Source organism: Platichthys flesus, chromosome 9, assembly GCF_949316205.1.
Source record: "Platichthys flesus chromosome 9, fPlaFle2.1, whole genome shotgun sequence".
In the NCBI taxonomy this organism is placed as follows: domain Eukaryota; kingdom Metazoa; phylum Chordata; class Actinopteri; order Pleuronectiformes; family Pleuronectidae; genus Platichthys; species Platichthys flesus.
The window spans coordinates 15,599,597-15,617,811 of record NC_084953.1 but is presented as its reverse complement, the minus strand read 5'-3'; the positions used below and the strand labels follow the sequence as shown (position 1 = coordinate 15,617,811).

The 18,215-nt window shown below is 41.4% G+C and overlaps 1 protein-coding gene across 1 annotated transcript; it reads right to left on the bottom strand.

The window, feature by feature from the left end:
• Positions 1 to 1,085: 1,085 nt before the first annotated feature.
• On the bottom strand, positions 1,086 to 13,116 carry erich3 (glutamate-rich 3). The gene is made up of 14 exons (XM_062395662.1): positions 13,038 to 13,116; positions 11,455 to 11,548; positions 10,894 to 11,019; positions 10,702 to 10,773; positions 10,276 to 10,404; positions 8,296 to 8,454; positions 7,799 to 8,014; positions 7,169 to 7,349; positions 6,892 to 7,078; positions 6,342 to 6,574; positions 6,115 to 6,255; positions 5,583 to 5,951; positions 4,396 to 4,509; positions 1,086 to 4,279 (listed from the first exon to the last, which is right to left on the bottom strand). Exons 1-14 carry the CDS (start codon positions 13,064 to 13,066, stop codon positions 1,125 to 1,127), a joined length of 5,205 nt encoding a protein of 1,734 aa, XP_062251646.1. The 5' UTR covers positions 13,067 to 13,116; the 3' UTR covers positions 1,086 to 1,124.
• Between the last annotated feature and the right edge of the window lie 5,099 nt (positions 13,117 to 18,215).

The window sequence follows — 18,215 nt, the reverse complement described above, 5'->3', positions numbered from 1 at the left end:
TAGGTCAAGCATTGATGCGCCACCCCTCACCTGAAATGTTGGTGCAAATAGAAATAGAAATGTCTGAGACTCCTATTGGTCCTGTATTCATATCTTTCGTACGTGACATAGGTCTCAATTCTGTTCATAATGGTGTTAAAGAATCTTCAGTTATACTTGTTGAAACCTCGTCTAGACATTGTCACCCAAACAAATAATTATGTCAAAGCTCTGACTAAATTTGTCGTTGACAGACACAGGGCACAGAAACATCTCTGATCACAGCTGAAGCACTTTAAAGTTGTGCATGTGCGCGGTCAGTGGAAACACAAAGTGTGTATCAAGGACCAACTCAACTGTGGGAGTCCCAACAGCCATGAATAATTCAATCATTTGTGAGTGTGAGTGTGAGTGGAGGAGGATCTGTTTACAGGTAATAGGTGATCGCTGCTGCACTTGATAGCTCACAAAAAACCTACGCCTCTTTGTTACCGACAAAAGGAAGTGATGGTCTGTTGTGGAGATTTTAATACGGCAGTCATGACTCATTATGCAGCTACTTCTTCTGGTGAGTGACGGATGAAGACTGAGAAGTTGTTGTAACGTGAACAGAGAAGCTACAAGACACTTGAAGGCTAAGGTCAATCTGGAATCCACTTTAGCTCGTTGTTTCATCATCAGACACGATCCGGACATATTCCTGATATTTACTGGAGGTGTAAATTAAAACGCAAACGTCTGAGTCAGTTGCTCTCGAGATTGGAATGATGTGTTGATGATGTTTCTATGTCCCACAGCAGAATGTATACATCCTGTCCTGCCTCCTGTATTCTCTACCCAGAGACCAGCCCTCACCTGAATGTTTCAGACATTTGTTCTGTTGTTGTGAACTTGTCTTACAAACTCCATCTCCTGTTCTTCATATGTGAAATGCAAACTCCAGAAAATATCAAATTTTCAAGAGTTCATATCTGAAAATGACTATAAAACCTAAATATTCAGTGCCATCTAATTAATGCATCAAAGTTTTCTCTTATATCTCTGGAAGTTTAGAAAAAACTATTTTGGAACTTTTATAATTGAATAGCTTTCCGATTTAGCTGCTTTTGAAGAGTCACTGTTCCTTAGTGCCAGCCACTCTAGCGTCAACTCTCCGTCCTCGCTGCGCTCAGCAAAGGATTCAAGCTGCTCCCAAACAGCGTCTCATCCACGGAGAAAGAACTCAGTCTGTCTTTGCTCAGGGTGCGTTTGATGTCTTTGATCAGATGCACATCCCTTCTCTCTCCGTTCAGGCTGCCGCCGGACGGTTTGGGCCGGATCCCTCCGTCCTGGGACTCCTCTTGGCTTCCATCGTCCGACTTGGACGTTGTAAAATCAGTTATTTCCGTCACTTCTCGACTCTGCTCCTGTGTTCTCCCCGATGATTCCTCTGAATCTTTGGCTCCACCTGGACTCGCTGGGCGCTCATTGTCCTCGTCTGTTTTGGACGCAGGTCGGAGATATTTTATCTCTTCAGTTTCTGTTGCTTTTTCTGGATCATGAGCAGAAGTTTTCTCTTCACTTTGCCTCTCGGTGACACTCTCAGCTTTGAGACTGGCAGCAGAATGGTGAGTACCGGCTATGCTTTCCACTTCAGTCTTTGAAACATCACTTTGCGTCTTTGTTGGTCCTTTTTGATCCTCGTCTTCCTCTAGAGATTCCTTGCTTCGTTTTCTCTGTCCATCTGAAGACTCTTCGTCATTTTCTTCAGTCTGGATCATCTGGTTTAATTCCTCCACCTCAGTCTCCTCTTTCTCCTCGGTCGTATCTTTGATCGCGTCGCTCTGAGGTTCATCTTCACAGGGTTTGCTCTCAATCTCCGACTCTACAGCTTCCAGTTTTTCTTCACTTTCAACTTTGTGTATTTGTTCGTTTTCCTCCTCTTCACTCTTCTTCATCACCTCAGGTGGAGTCTCTAACCTCAGCAGCTCTGTAGATATCGTCTCTTCTCTACTGTTCACTTGGACATGTGACGCCTCTTCCTTCAAATCCTCTAAGGGTTCGACAAATGTCTCGAAGTCCTTTGACATTTGATGCGTGTTTACCCAGTTTGTGACCAGATCTCTGCTGTCTTCTGCCACCAGGGCCTCTGGAGCGTCTTCATCCACTGCGACGCTCTCTTCTGCATTAGGAGCCTCCTCGTTTTGTGCCTGAGGTTTGAGCAGCACACTTGCTCCCTCCTCCGAGGCCTTGCTCGCCTCCTCCGCGTCCTCTCCGTTTTCTCCATTGGCGACAGCAGCGAGTTGATCAGAGCATGTTGTTTTGTCAGATGTTGCGGTGGACTCGTCTAATTTACGACTTGTACCACCTAAACCGTCATCTGTGGGTGCTGAAGATTGTGCCTCATCCTCGTTGGTCTTACTGTCGATACTTTCGATCAAGTCTGAATCTCTGTTCTCACTGAGTTCAGGTTTGTTGCCATTTTCGTCTTGTTGTTTCATTTGCTGTCTGTCAGTATCCATGGGACCTGGTTTAGATTCCTCTGTTATCTCCCTTTCTTCGCTCTCTTGCTCAGGATCTTTTTGAGCGGTTTCCTCTTGTTTATCACTGTCGTCTCTTTCCTGAGCTTCACCTTCTGACGCATCGGTTCCATGATCCTGCTCTACCTCGTCCTCATCGTGATGTTTTCCAGCACAATCTCCAGAGTCTGCTTCTTTAACCTCCGCACTTCCCCCCTCAGTCGGTTCCTCTGTTATTCTTCCGTCTCCAACACGCTCGGCGGCTTTCTCATCATTACTCTCCTCCTTTGAGGCTTCCATCTCTTCATCATTATGACTATTTCTTTCCCCTCCGGTTGAAATCTCTCCATTTTCACCATCAATTTCTCCTCTCTCACTGTTGGAACTCGCTCCTTCAGTTTCTTTCTTAGCATCTTCAGACTCCACCGTGTGTTCAGTCGTTTTATTTCCATCTGCTGTTTCGCTGACGTCTTCTGACTCAGCTGTATTTTTGCCAGATGTCTTCTCGTCATCAGTAATTTTCTCAGGTTCTACGCTAATCGCAGACTTTTCTTCTCCCTCTTCAGCTTTCTCATTGTCATCTTTACTCTTTTCAGATTCCATTTGTTCTTCCTCATTTCTCTCTTCTTTTTCTGCTTCCTCAACCTTTTCTTCATCCCTCTCTGCCTTCATCTCCTTTACTTCTTCACATTCACTGGTTTGATCAATCACGGGTTCCTTTGCTTCAGATTCCTCCTCGTCATTTTTAATCTCAACACTTTCACTACCCTTGTCTTTTTCTGATTCTTCTGCTTTCTCTTCATGTGCAACTTCATCTTCTTCATCAGCAGGTTCTTCATTTGTCTGCCTTTCAGGGCTTGAGTCAGTTCTAGTATCTTCTACAACATTTGCCTCATCTTCTATAATTTCTTCTTTCTTACTTTCATCTTTGCCCTCTTCCTCTTTTTTATCTTTTTCATTCTCTTCCCTTTCTCCACGATGTTCACCTTCTGCTTCCTTACTTTCCCCCTCAGATTTCTCCTTCTCGACCTCATCATATGTTTCCACAGACTTTTCTCTCTGCTCTCCTCCCAACCCTTCATCTTGCCGATTCCCATCCTTACTCACTAGCTCTGCTTCTTCCTTTTTGACCTCATCTTTACTGCCCTCGTCCTTTACACTGTCTTCACTAATATCTGCTGTGTTTTCCACTGTGGTGTCTGCGCTCCCCTCCAGCGAGCTGCTCGAATCCTCCGTCGTGACTTCTGCTCGTGATGCTGCCGTGCTGTCTCCCTGCTGCCTCTCCTCTGTGTCACTCGCAGGTGCCTCTTCACAGCTGAGGGCCTCTCGCTCCTCTGAGGGCTCCACTTTCATCTCCACTGCCTCGCTCACTGTCATCGTCTCTTCCTCTGCATCCTCCGACACCGCTGTCTCGTCGGTCTTTCTATCCAGCTCCGATACCGATGATTCATCCGCCTCCTCTGCTTCTCCAGTTTTCTCCTCACCCTCTACATCTTTCTGTGCAGCTTCCGAATCGTTGCATTTAGCTTCTGTACCCTCCTCAGGTTCTGAGGCTGGGTTTTCTGGTGTCATGTTCCCTTCAAACTTCTCTTCTTCTTCTTCTGACGCAGGCTTTTCATCATCTTCCTCCAGTTGTTTGTCCAGCTCATTTTTGGTGCTATCCCTGTTCTCATGAAGCTCTTTTTCTGTTCCATCCTCCTCCTGTTCTTTTGGCTCAGATGTCTCCTCCTGATCTTCAACAACTTCAGCTTCAACAACACTTTCTGCACATTTCAGCTCCTCTGCGAGATTTGGTTGCTGCTCTGGAACAACATCTGTAAAATACAATGAGATGTATTGAGAAAATTATGTATTTTCCTATTACATAAAAATTTTAATGAATTTAAAAACTATGTACCATTGCTCTTCTGTCCGTGGCCTTTATCGGTGGCCTCCTCCTCCTCCTCTGTGCTGGTGTCGCTCAGTTCGGGCTCAGAGCTGCACTGCGACTCCTTCAGGATGGCCTCCACCAGTTTCTCCTGCACAGATTTAGCTTGAGAAAGAAAAGAGATAAGAGCACATGCAATGATCTGAACGCACCTTTGAACCTTTGTAATTGACTCATGGTAGCGAGGGATGTTCAAATGTTAAAAAGAATAAGACAATGCAAATGCAATGAGAGAACTGAGCCAATGAAGACACATACAACCATGAACAAAAACAAATTCTTTAATCTTTCAAGGGGCAAACAAGGGAGCAACACAACATGCAAAATGATAATTAAAACAACACACAATTCAGTACACACAAAAAAATGGGAACACAAAGCACACGTTAACTTAGTTTTAAATGTAGAAATAAGAAACAAAGAAAAAATATCTTAACTTTGGAGCAAAAGAGTTCCACTATAATACATTTTCTAACCATGTAAGTTGAGTGTTTACATGAAATTGAAGAATAAAATGAAGGTAGGAAGCTGCTTGTATTTGTTTGTGTGCAGAGTCGATACATGAATATTAAGCAGCTCTTCAAAGCTGCATTTTTTGTGTTTTTAGAAACACTGCCATTTTAAGTGTGTGCACTTTAGAAATACATGTATTTTTACATCAGCGGCAGCTTCCTCCTTCATAGCTGATTGCACTTTCACCCCCTGAGGGCTTCCCCTTTGTTTTTTGCTGTTTAGATTTATTTCATGGCACTTATCATTTTAATCCAAACTAGTGAAGCAGTAAAAAAGCAAACAGCATAAATATTTTGTGAAATGCAATCAATATGTGAGGATTTCTTGTTAATATCAAAACAACTGAAAACTCTGAATGAAACTGATGTTGACATTGAAAAGTGGACAAGCCAAGAAAGATAATTACACACAAAATAAACGAAGAGTAAGGAAAGAAAAAACACCCAATTTTTCCACTATAAAAATGTAATAACATCCATACCATAATTTAAATATCACAGTGCTGTACTACTGTGAATTGTTAATTTGCTGTAATATTGTATTACTTACATTACATATAAACCATTACACAGCCCTGGTTGTGATTATAGTGGAAAAACCTCCATACGAGATGGACGGAACCATTCCTCACTCAGGTGAAATCTACCTGTTGGTTTTTTACTCACCCCTCTCCGGCCCCTGCTCCTCCTGTTTGCCCTCATCCTCTGTTTTCACCTCCTCCTTTTCTCCCGAGGTGTCATCACTAGGTTTGAGCTCCTGCCCCAAGGGGACACTGGTGTCAGAGATGTCAATCTCTGTGCTGTCCCCCGCACTGTGCTGTAAGTCCGGGTCTATAGCCGCACCACACGCAGCCTGAGTCGCAGCTGCTTCTTCCGGATACAGTTCATCTTTCTCATCTGGTGGAGCAACAGTTTCGTCTTCATCAACCACCGAAGTCTGCTCCGCTTTCTCTCTGTGGTCTTGTGTGGCTTCATCATCACTCGCCTCCTGGTCGCTACTTGTACAGCTGGAGCCTGAACGAGACTTGATGTCGTCTGTGCAAGAAAAAGAGCATTTTGTATTCTTTCACAAGATAATCATTCTCCACACTTCCAGTATGAATGGATTTTAATTAATAACATGTGTGTTTATGGTGTAATGCCACATTCCTCTCATGCGTCATTTGGAAAATGTTTTCAAACGAGGAGAATCACCCACCGTCCTTCTCATCGTCTTCAGTCTCCGATGCATCTATCTCTTTAACCTGTGTCTCAGTGTCACTGGAGGGAGATGGGGATTTCTCTTCTTTCGCCTCTTCCACAGGGCCCTCATCGTCTGCTTCAAAATCTTCTTCATAATCTGAGTCAAGACAAGGATAATTTATTGACATATGGTAAAGAAAAGTCTGTTTTTATATTTCTCCTGGTGATACAGTTGTTTTATACCATCTCTGACTCTGCTCTGCACAGTGACATGTGTCTCTTTGACTCGACACTCCACTTCCTGTGGAGGACCTCTTTCACAGTCGGACTGGGAGGCAGCATCCTCTCCGATCATTTCTGTTTCCATCTCAGGAGCATCTTTCGGGCTGATGACCGACTCCTCTCTTCTTCCCTCCTCTTTCACCCTCTTTGGTGGTGGTGTGGGTTTTTTGTCCAATCCCATCGCTATGATGCACCTGAAAAATTTCCATAAACATAAGCTCAGTTAAAAGAATAATTATTAATTCCTGCTGAGAAGATAAACACCACTTCTATATCTGTCATTAAACTTCCAACAATGGTCAATAATCTGACAATAGAATACTGATAAGATGATATGTTCAGGAACTTAAAGTAGTGAGAAAACGAAGCAGAGAAAGAGCACCATTGATTTTAAACTGGACCTCTTGTTTGTGACCATCAGATCAACAATAATCACTCTCTTTTTAACTCAGTTTGGGCCAATTCATTTCCTTTGTTAGAGACACAGGGAGCCTTTAAAAGAAGAACTTACTTATAGCAGGGCGATGCCCCCTCTACGCTGACGAAGCCAAAGTGTCCGTGTCTGCCACCAAGTCTGGAGCCTTTCCTGTGTCTGAACTCGCAGCAGGAGCTCAGCCGCTCCACCTGCAGCCCGTTCAGGAAGAAGGTCAAACTGAAGGGGAAGCCTCTGTGTCGCTTCGAAAGGAACTGGAAGGACTCTGAGGGAAAAGATGAAGCAGGTGGAGGATGTAATGCATGTCTGAGGATCCCACATTTAAACCAACACTAACTCAGATGGTCAGACTGACCTCCCTCGCGGAGCTTTCCTTTATACACAGACAGGTTCTCTCCTCCGCAGTGCTGCTGGAACACTTTCACATCGTCCCTCATGTCGGTCAGGTCGTGGGAGAGATGCACCGTTTTGCCAAAGTACACCATGTTCACACACACCCTGCTGTGGTGCACAGAGCTCCTCAGCATGGGGGGGTCCTGGAGAGTTTAATGTCAATTTAGAAAATTATATGACAGGTTGGATGAAATAGACCGATTCTTTGCAGTGATAAACGTAATGTAAAATAGTCGTTATTTTTCCTATTCCATTTTGTCTTACCACTGACATATTGTACTGATTAATTGCAGTATAGTAAAAACGCTCATTTGACAAAGTGTAATTAATAAGTTCATGAATTAATAACTTAGGCCAGTAAAATGTAATGCATAGTGTTAGTAAACTGATACTTCATTTGATTTAAGTTAACCAGAGATTACCAGATAAAAATTGATCAGACTTACAAAAAGACACAGTATAACTTCCTACTTCTAAGTATAAATCAATGGGTCTTTTAATGGCCTTTCCAAATTAATCCAGGGACGCTGCCGCCTGTAAGTGTGCTGTGGAGAGTTTTGTTGCTGGGGAAAACAAAAAGAGAGATAAAGACCTCGGTGACGTTAGCACCACTGGTGGCAGTGGGGGGGCGCAGTCTGCGGCCTCTGAGCGTGCCGCCACTGGGAGTGACCTTGAGCCCTCTCTCTTTCCTCTTTATGGCTGGAGGCACTGGGGTAACAACAAAGTTGTTGATGACAGGGAGGCGGTAGGGGGAGATGTCATTGGAGGTCTCCATTGTAGTCAAACGTCTCCGCGACTCCTTGTTCATCTGGGAGGGAAGTTAATAAGGTCAGTTTAGTCGAAAGACTGTGACTGTGCATTTGTTGGGGAGATATTTGTCTACTTAGAGCTGATGGGTCGTTAGACGAACTGTAGATGTGTGATGTGGAAACATGGAAGGGTTAACTTTATACAGTTAGAATTAAACACATTTCTGTCAAGAGTTTAATTAAAGTTCTCTAAAGTGTAGCATCCAGACAATATACAAGTGTCCTCCACACCCTCTATACAAGCAGGTAGATGAATCCATGAATGTTGTATTTGTCTCACCGTGCAGTTGAACAGCTGATCGTTCTCATTGGAGGACTCTTGGAGCCTGTAAGGGGAGCTGCGTCTCAGTGAAGCCGTGGTGCCGTTACTGTGGATCGGCTTCAGACGCACTGGCCTCTGCATCTTCCCTGGAGCTGTGTTGGGTCGAGACGATCCCAGCTACAATACAAAAACAATCAATGTCAGAATTCTGCTAATTAAAAACACTGTGTATCACCATGGAGACCTTGGTGTCAGCATTTCCCTTTGTGGCTCTATGGTAAACTTCCGCTTCACTGTTTGCACATCAGTGTATGAACGCAACAATTAATTAATGTTAAACTCTGAATTTTGTGATGTTTAATTTAACTGAATCTGTTCTTTCCTTCAGTTACATCATTATATAGTATTTATTTTACAATGTCAATGTTGACAATGTTGACAATCTTGACTGGTGGCCTTAATAAACTGATAGGTGATGCAACAGATTTGCTTTGCACAATAGTAATTAGTAAAGCTCCCTCACTCTGTTGTTGATTTATTTGAACAAGGCCCAATGGGCTTAAATGTGAAATGATTGAAGACTTTAGTAATTTACAGATATAAAAAATTGGAACAATGTAATATTCTGTATAATTTGTAAATAAATGTTAAGGAAAATGTCCTAAAAACCTTAAAGGAGCTTGAAGAGAGTCATTTTTAAGGCAACAAAATGAAAAGAGATAATTTTTTGGATTGTAACTCAACACACTGCATCCCATAAACATAACACATGAGGGTTAAGACAAACTCCAACTTGTGTGACATGGATTTTATATTTCACAAGTCAAGAAAGATAAAGAAGAATATACACACAAATATTGATAAGAAAAAAGCCATATTCCTAGCAGGAAAATATTGGATTGATCCAGCTTGTAAAGGCTACCTGAAGTTGTGATTGGTGGATTTCTAACACAGGAGAGAGTCAAGGTCAGAGGGACCTTGATGATGCAGTTTCCAAATTAAGCAGATTTTAAGCAACGCAGTTGGAGTAAGCCAAGGTAAAGTGGACGCACCAAATATTAGAAATTGCTCAAACCAACTACAACTTTTGTTTCTCTTGCCACTTTAGTGGTCATAAAATATCATGCTGCATGTTAGAACAAAAACTTTCACTTATAGTCAAAACGAGCTGGAGTGTCATTAGCTCGAGCTCATTCATCTGCTGAGCAGGGAACTTGAGGAGAAGAGAGAGATCTCACAGAGTAAACACAGAGATGGAGGATTACTGGCTCTATTTATCCTGGCATCGAGCTCAGTGATTTTCTATGTTTCAATGAAAACATGAATCTAATCCCTCTACTTCAGTTCAAACACTCACAGAGCAAACAGCCGCTGAGACATCTCTTCAGTCTCAAGTGTCTGTGTTAACATGACAACTGTCAGCGTTTGGCTACAGATCTAATTCTCTCGGTTTACGTCACTGTCACACAAACATGATGATCCCAGCCTCAAATCTGTACTGGAGCAAGCAGACAGTTAGCTAAGTAAGTCGTAGCCTGGGAACCACTGTAAACCTGAGACGTCAAGAAGTAGAAAAAGTTCAGCACAATTTTTACTGATCCAAACGTGTCCTCTTCACTTCTAGTTTTTATACTGATCAAATAAATGACATGTTGATAAGTGATAGTGATTTAGAGGTGCTGCTCGTTGGATTTTGTTTCCTTTGGACAAAGCTAATAACTTTCCCCTTTTATTCCCTGTCTCTATGCTAAGCTAAGCTAGCTAGCTGCGGGCTATAGCTTAATATTTACTGGTCAGACATTCTCTTCAGATAAATAAACGCATTTCCCTATATGTTGCAATTGTTATAATACCTCACCCATCAACTGTCTCAGATTTTAACTTAAGTTTGAGGGATGATGCATTTTAACAGTGATTTTCAGGAACATTGAAATTTAAAAAAACCACATCATTGTCCCCTCAATCTACGACTGCACCAAGGCTTATGTTTGGACTCACGGACTCGGAGGACTCGGAGTGCTCCCCCTCGGGTCCAGAGTGCTGCTTCCGGAAACCCCTGACACCCATGGGTGGGTGTGGAGACAGGATGGGGATGATGTCGTCTTCATACCTTCTGGAGCGCTCCACCTTTCAAAAAAATACCATTTATTGAGACACTATATTGCTACATGTGAAAAACTTTGTTCTAAAACCAGATATACTGCAGTTCAAATGACTCATGTCACTCAAATAGATAATTTTACTTTCAAAACAGATGACTCATACAGACCGGGTCATCTGTATCCTTAGAGACACTGAAATGGGATTGTTATTAATAGATCAACAATGTGCAAACAAAGGCTGACGTTATGAACAGGCATCATGTCACATCATTTAAGGGTCATTAAACTCGGACCAAGCAGTGTTCACATGTAAATGATCTACCTTGATCTTGTGCACTCGGTCCCTACTCGCAAACTCCTCCAGTTTCCTTTTGATCTCGATTTGATGGAGACGCTGCATGGGAGGGGCACAGAACAAACTGGCATTGATTATCATGCAGGGAGAAGCACTGATAGCGTACAGAGGAGTTTGTTTACCCACTGGTTTGTTTCGGGTACGCTGTGTTCACCTCACCTCCATCTCCAGCACCTTGAAGAAAATGGCCTGGGCGAGACATTCCCGAACATGTCTCTGGTGGGCTCTCTGGCTCAGCTTGTGTCTGTACTCTTTGTCTGGAACGATTCGGCCACTCCTGGTGATCTAAGAACAACGAAAGTGTCAGTACTGCTCAATCAATGCAAGTTTATGTTGAGTGATAACATTGTTTCTAAACTGAGGTCACCTACGGTTAATATTTTGCACACCACTGCAAGACAGCACCTGAACAAGTAAATGTCCACGTCCTTGGAGAAGGAACTTTCATGACAGTGAGTTGTACAGACAATATTAAATAAAGATCATTAGCAGGTTGTTATATAAAAATAAGAATTGTTCTCTTAATCATTCTGAATGTACTATAAGTCAAAATGTCATAAAGTGCTTTGTCAATAGTTTATCTGTACGTATATGGTCAGTCAAATACATTCTGTTTGACTGTTTTAATTTTCCTAATGCAAGATGGAGGGGGGGGGGGGGGGTTCAAATATCTGTCACAACATGATCTACATCTACATCATCATCACTGTGTTTCCGTACCAGTCCTGCTCTCTGCAAGTGTCTTCTGATGCGAGTGTTGCTGAAGTATCCAGCGAGGTGTTTGTCGGTCAGACTGTTGTAGGCTGAAATCAGTCTGCAGAAACACGACCCATAAAAACACAGAGGCAATTAACTAATGGAAACTCAACAGCTTTCGTTACCAGACAAGACCTCACTTCACAAAGGACTTCCAGACTTTTTAACTTCCTCTTCCCTCCACCACAGCTCTTGATTACACCGAACAGAAAACCAGAATGTTAATCAAATGTTTCACTGGGAACCAACACCACATTTGTTTATTGTTAGTTGTTTGTTGTCCTCATTAATGAGACATCAGCCCCCCCCCCCCGCAGACCAGCCCGTCTGACAGCAGCTTTTTTTTTTTCAACGCAGATTTGATTTCCTCCAACATTTATGTGCGAGACAAGGGGATCCTCTAACTGCAGGGTCTGTTACCAGGGTCGGATTACACACAGGAGCAAGAGGGGAAGGCACACTTAACCCTGTCTGTCTCCTCTTTGTTTGGCTGTCTAAGTTGTCCGTGGTGCTCCTCATCTTCGGCTCCATGTACGGTGGAGTATTGTTTCACTGTCAGTCATCATATAATGCATGGCTTTCTCTGATCCAGAGGGAGGTGGCACAGAAAAATAACCTGCTGATCACAACTGTTTTGGTGTCATTTGTGTTACAGTTTCTATTCTAAATATGCCGTTTGTGAATTTTTACATTGGTTTTTAGTTGGCCCGTTAGCTAAATGACAGCTCGATGCCGATAACAATATTACAGAGTAAAAAACATTCTGTTACAAATGTAAAAGAAAAAATGGCCTTAGGATATCGTTTTCAAACCCTTATGACAAAACAATTTAATAGAGGCTTGATAATTTACAGTTCAACCATAAACTTTGTCATAAATGACAATACATAAAAAGAAAACACATATATAGAATATAAAAGATAATATAGAACGTAACACACTAGCTTAAATGTGTCACTCGATAAATTAAAAACAACAGTTCACAAAGTAACATTGAATGGAAAAACTCGAACACCTTAAAAACCGAACGCAGGACATGAGTTAATGTACGTGGCTGCATTCCTTCACATGGAAACACACTGAATTCACATTTCTGTTTAGACATGATTAACATGATGTGAAGGGTTTGATTGGCATTCACTTAAAAAACATTGATTATAAAACCATAAATACATGAATTCTTACAGTACAGCCAGTGGAGCCTGAGGACCTCTTCACTGTACCTGCACCCTGATAACAACACTGCGTCACTCCCGAGCAACACTGTGTGAACTTTTGACTCCACTTTAAGGGAACTGGCTAGCTTAACTTTAGCATTAGCACAGGGTAAAGAGTCATTTTAAGTAGTAGAATAAGACTGTTGGCACTTCCCTAAGTTAACCTGGTGGTTTTTATATGAGTCGAGATGAAGTAAAAACACAAATTCACAGCGTTACTAATGAGATAAGTGTAAAGACACAGCTGCTGCACGGACTGTCAAAACCCAAAGTTTGATCGGAATCCTTCAAAGTCACATAGAATAACACGGACACGTAAAGAGTACGTACCCGGGGCTCAGGTGGCTCAGGTAGCTCATGGTCTCCAGCTGCCTGCCAAACGCGTGTCAGGTGGAATCGCGTGTCAGGTGTGAAGGTGTGAGGATGTGAAGGTGTGAAGTTTAGCAGAGGTGAAGAAGTGTGGAGGAAAGTGAAGTTAGAGAAGCAGCCGCACGTGAAGCTGAAGCTGGAGCTGAGCACAGGAACTGATGACACCCGGCGGTTGCTATGGGAGGCCACGTGACCATGCTGCCGATGAGGCTGGTTTCCACTTACACACACATACACACACACGAGCACACAAACACAAGTCCCAGAGTGTGTGTGTGTGTGTGTGTGTGTGTGTGTGTCTCTCTCTCTCTCTCTCTCTCTCTCTCTCTCTCTCTTTAACAACACCTAAACCAGAGAGACTCTCACAGCTTGTTTTGACACAAGTATTCATCAATATTTATGTCACTGTATATACCAAGCTTCAATTGTGTTTTATTTCCAACCTGCAGTGGTAGAAATGATTGATGTACTACTTATATATGATCTATATACTACTAAAATAGAACAAGCCCTGTATTTAAAATCTTCCTTGAAGAAATGTACTTCATGAGTAGTTGAGTAACTATTCTCAGTAACTCTGATGCCTGGCAAGCACTATTCGTAGTAAGTAGCCAGTTTAGATTGAATCCAGTGGCGCTCCAACCATCCATTTAGTATTTTAATTTCTTATCACTGTTTACAAGTAAATGGGGAAGATGCAGTTGCACTTTTTATTACTTGCTTTAAAGGTTCAGTGTGTAAGATTTAGGTGAAAGGGATATATTGGCAGAAATTGAATTAAAAATGATCGTAATGATGTTTTTCACATGTGAGTTTTATCTAAATTGTACAAATTGCTGTTTTCTTTACCCTAGAATGGGCCCTTTATATTTATATCGGGAGAGAGTCTTCGTTACGAAGGCCGCCATGTTTTTTACAGTAGCCCAATCTGGACAAACTATCACCTTGACAGTTTTGAGACAACTGATCGCTACCACAGGTTCTCCTTCATGTTTGGAAGGGGAGGTTGAGGTGAAGGGTGTTCAGCTGCAACATGCAACTTCACCACTGATGTCACTCTGCTCTGCTCTGATCTGTCAAATTAAATTAGGCCGTAGCATTTTAAATGACACTTCTCCATTAAAAAATATATGAATATTCATTGCTAATATAAAAAGTTTAGAATAATGGACACAAGATTTCTGATACTTCAACTGACTGTACTTGTATATGTTTCATATTGGACCACGATTGGCTTGCAAACAACTTCGGATGTCTGAAATACAATATGGATCTTAGAATAACACATTTGCTAGAAACATTTTATAAACATTATTTGTTTACAATCACATCACTGATCTCTCAACTGATTTTATACATATATAAAAGACAGGAGTCTTTGTTCATCCAGTATAATCAAAGTATCTATGATGAGGAGGTTTTACTCTCAGCTTCCTCCCTGTACAGTCTGTTATTCCTCCTCCTCCTCCTCCTCACGACACACATTTACAGTTTGAGGCTGCAGGTCCTCTGTTGCCCTCTTGTGGGCAACAAGTTAACCACATTGTTTTTGCCTGGACATTTTCTTTTTATGTCTAGGACACTACACAAGGCCATCTCTTATGTCAGACTACCTGGAGCCATGTTAACAACATAATGTGATTGTATTCTATATTTATTAAACATATAATGTGAGGTGGTAATGCAGACAGTTGATTCCCTTTCAGTGTCTCATTGCTTAGTCGTGGGTTGAGGTTTCACACAATGTGTCAGTCATGATGACCTTTGAATTTTAATCCATTATTTTGGCTCATTCTCAGAACCACTTTGAGGTTTTTTTCCCTGTATCAGTGTTGACCAGTGGGGAGCGATGTTTCCCTCTCAACATGAGACAGCATTATTTTTGGCAAGGGTAAAAACATGAAGAGTAAAGATTTGTTCTGTGTTTTTTTTTATGTAAACCAACAGACAGACAGACAAACCGCAGGGAAACTAATATATTTCAAATGTTACATATTGTGTTCTACTAAGTGTTCGTCTTAGATAGGCATCATATATTCATACAAGTTCCTGGTGGGCCGTAAGTGTCTTTTTAAAGACATAAACCCACATTATTGAACCCAGGGTTTAAATGTAACCTTTAACATTGACCCTTTAATGTATTGGGGGCCAATCTGGGACTTACAGTTAAGTTCTACAAAATGTAGAGACCACGCCCACAATTAAATACACTAACTTTTCTTGTTCACAAATCCAATGACCTTAAATTGATCATTTACATAAATACAAGAGAGATTTATTACCGATCTCAAAAGTGGTGAATATCTGTACAACATAAATGATGTGTGCACAATAAAGATTACATCAAAAATAAAAAGCATAAAATATGAATAATAATAAGTGCAACAATCAAATAAATTGCAGTGTTTGTGTGCAACATTTTGATAGATTTATGAATTTGTTTAAAAAAGTTTTAGCCCTGACGCTTTGGTCCTCCCACTTGGGAAAGTATCTTCAACACGTTGTCATGTTGTAGGAATTTATCTTTTAAGTGATGACAAGCAGTACCTGAAGCCTCTGAAATCCACTCAAAACACAAGAGATGACGGAGTAGTTGCAGTTCATTCTGAACTAATGAAGTGAGATTCAACCTGAATAAATAGTTGTTAAATCCTGAGTGTCCCCAAGGAGAAAAAGTCAAATTACTTTTTAACATGACAATTAACGCAGATTTTTCATGAAACTATGATCTACCAGCAGAGCTGAGCGAACAGTAACACAGCAAAGCATAGATTACAACCAAGTTCAGTTTTTACAGCGCAAATCTGAAAATAGAAACAAATATAAAGAGAGTTTATAAGATAAGGTAAAAGACCTTTATTGAGTGTTTCATGTCTTTGTTCTCTTTGTGTTTTAGATGATGGACTCACCCACTCTGTCCGTCTGTCTCCCACCAGGACCCAACATAGACCTGTGGATGTTTGAGGGCAACAAGGCTGAACAACTTTGAAGAAAGGTTAAGAAAAGGGGGAAAGTGAAGGAGGGATGATCAGACATATTTAAATTTCCAATATCCATATCTATTTATTATGTTTCTATGTTCTAGTAGTAATGCTGAGAAAGCCAGAAACCCCCTGTTCATTCATTGTCTTCCTGGAGGTGAGTTCAATAACTGTCTGGGTCAATCTTACTGTTGTACACATAAAGTAACAAAGGTCCATTATAAAATAAAAAACTTTATCCAGGAACAAACTAAATGATAATTATCCTTAATATTGCTGTGTAATAAATGATCTAAGTATTAATGGGGAAAAGCAGCGTCACAGCAGGTTGATTATAGTAATGTTACTGTCAAATCAAGATGACACTTTTTTTTAATCCTATGGAAAAGTGTCCTTTAGGCCTCTTGTTAGGAAGAGACTGATTATCATTGCATGTCATTAATAATCAGAGCTGCAGAGTTTCATTAAAACCTTGAAATGTGGACCTGTGCACTGCATTTTTGGCACCATATTATTGATCTCATTCAAAAAGATAAGCATTCTTGAATAGTCCATCATTATGGTTATTATTATTATGGCATTACTATTAATATCATTGTTGATGTTATGATCTGTTGTTGGATATGGCAACAGTTTCTTTTATTTGTTTGATTATGAGAAGCTCTGTAGCTTTGCATATTTCAAGATTCAAAGCATAAATCTTGAATACCGTTCTTATTTCCTGCCGTGTTGATATTCTAATAAATGGAACCTGAAACCTGCAGCAGGTGAAATCTGTCCGACGTGAACTCCAACGAACAGGCAGGTGGATGAAACCCAGAGATACCTGTTCCAACAATCCATCTCCTGTCAAAGCCGCTGAGCCGAGGCAGATATGTCTTCGGTAAACACAGTAATCAAGGCAGACTAAACGCTTAACACACAATGAAAGTCTTAAAATAACAATTAGCATAGAAATAGATGACGGCTGATTATAAATTCCATTCAGGAAAGGGTCTTGGCTGTAAGCTGGGAGGTGGTGGGGAGATCTCTGGTGGAGTCATGCGGTTCTGAGTTGGGGAAGGGGAGGCGGTGGTGGGGCGACAGCTTTTGCAATCAGCGTTAAATAGAGCAGTTTTGTGCCTGTGTGATTGTCAAGTGGGCCATTACTAGCTGATAAGAGCACTCTTTCCCTTATGCGGCTCTGATTGGGCTGAGCATGCTGCTCCCTCTCGCACGCCGTCCCAATGCAATCAGGCCCCTCTTTCACCGCACTGCCATTTCCACTGCTGTGATTTCCAACCGAACCCCCCACCCCCCATCGGCCCCCAGCCAACGCAACCCACCTTCACTCCCTCCCAGCCTCTCACCCCACCGTCCCTCCTCCGTGCACCCCACCTCTCCCCTTCAGTTTCAACGAGTACCCATTTGCAGCAAGGAGAAAAGGTCACGCCAAACTCGTTGAGTCAATTGTAAACCACCCGGACTCGGGCTGATTTCAATGAAAGAAATGAGCAGTTGCAGCCCCAAAGAAAAGCAAAGGTCCGAGTGGAAGAAGCAAATTAGGAGGTTTTTCTCTCAGAGGTTAACAGAGGCCAAACGTTCGTCGCTGCCCAGAAGTCTCCCATATTCTTTCTTTTAAATGTATTTTTTATGTGTATTTGTTCTGTGTGTATTCTTAAAGAAACTTGTGCAGGATGTAAAACATGATGGAGGATTATGGCATCATTTGACAGTCTAAGAACTAAGAGTTTCAAATTTGGTTTAGAAGTATCTAGACATTGTTATATAGGCTTTATGGGATAGTAAGGGTTTGTATGTATGATACTGAATAAAGACTTTTTTAATATGATTGTGTAGTTATATTCATCTCTGTCATAATCTGTGTGTGTGTACATGAACACAATAACAGATGTTTTCCCTTAATATATATTTTTTTCTTCATTGTTAAAAGTGATATAAATACAATAAAATAGGAAAAGACATTTTTAGAATTGTGCAGTTACTTATCCTTCACAATGCCTCTACTCGTGTTTGGGATGAATTGGATTTACAGGAGTCAAACTCCATGTTTGACCTTTGATTAACCAGCTAACATGCATATCATGAATCTCTGTAGAGCCAGAGTTCTGCATTAGAAATTCAGTTTCAATCACAGATACAGAGTACATTAAAACAA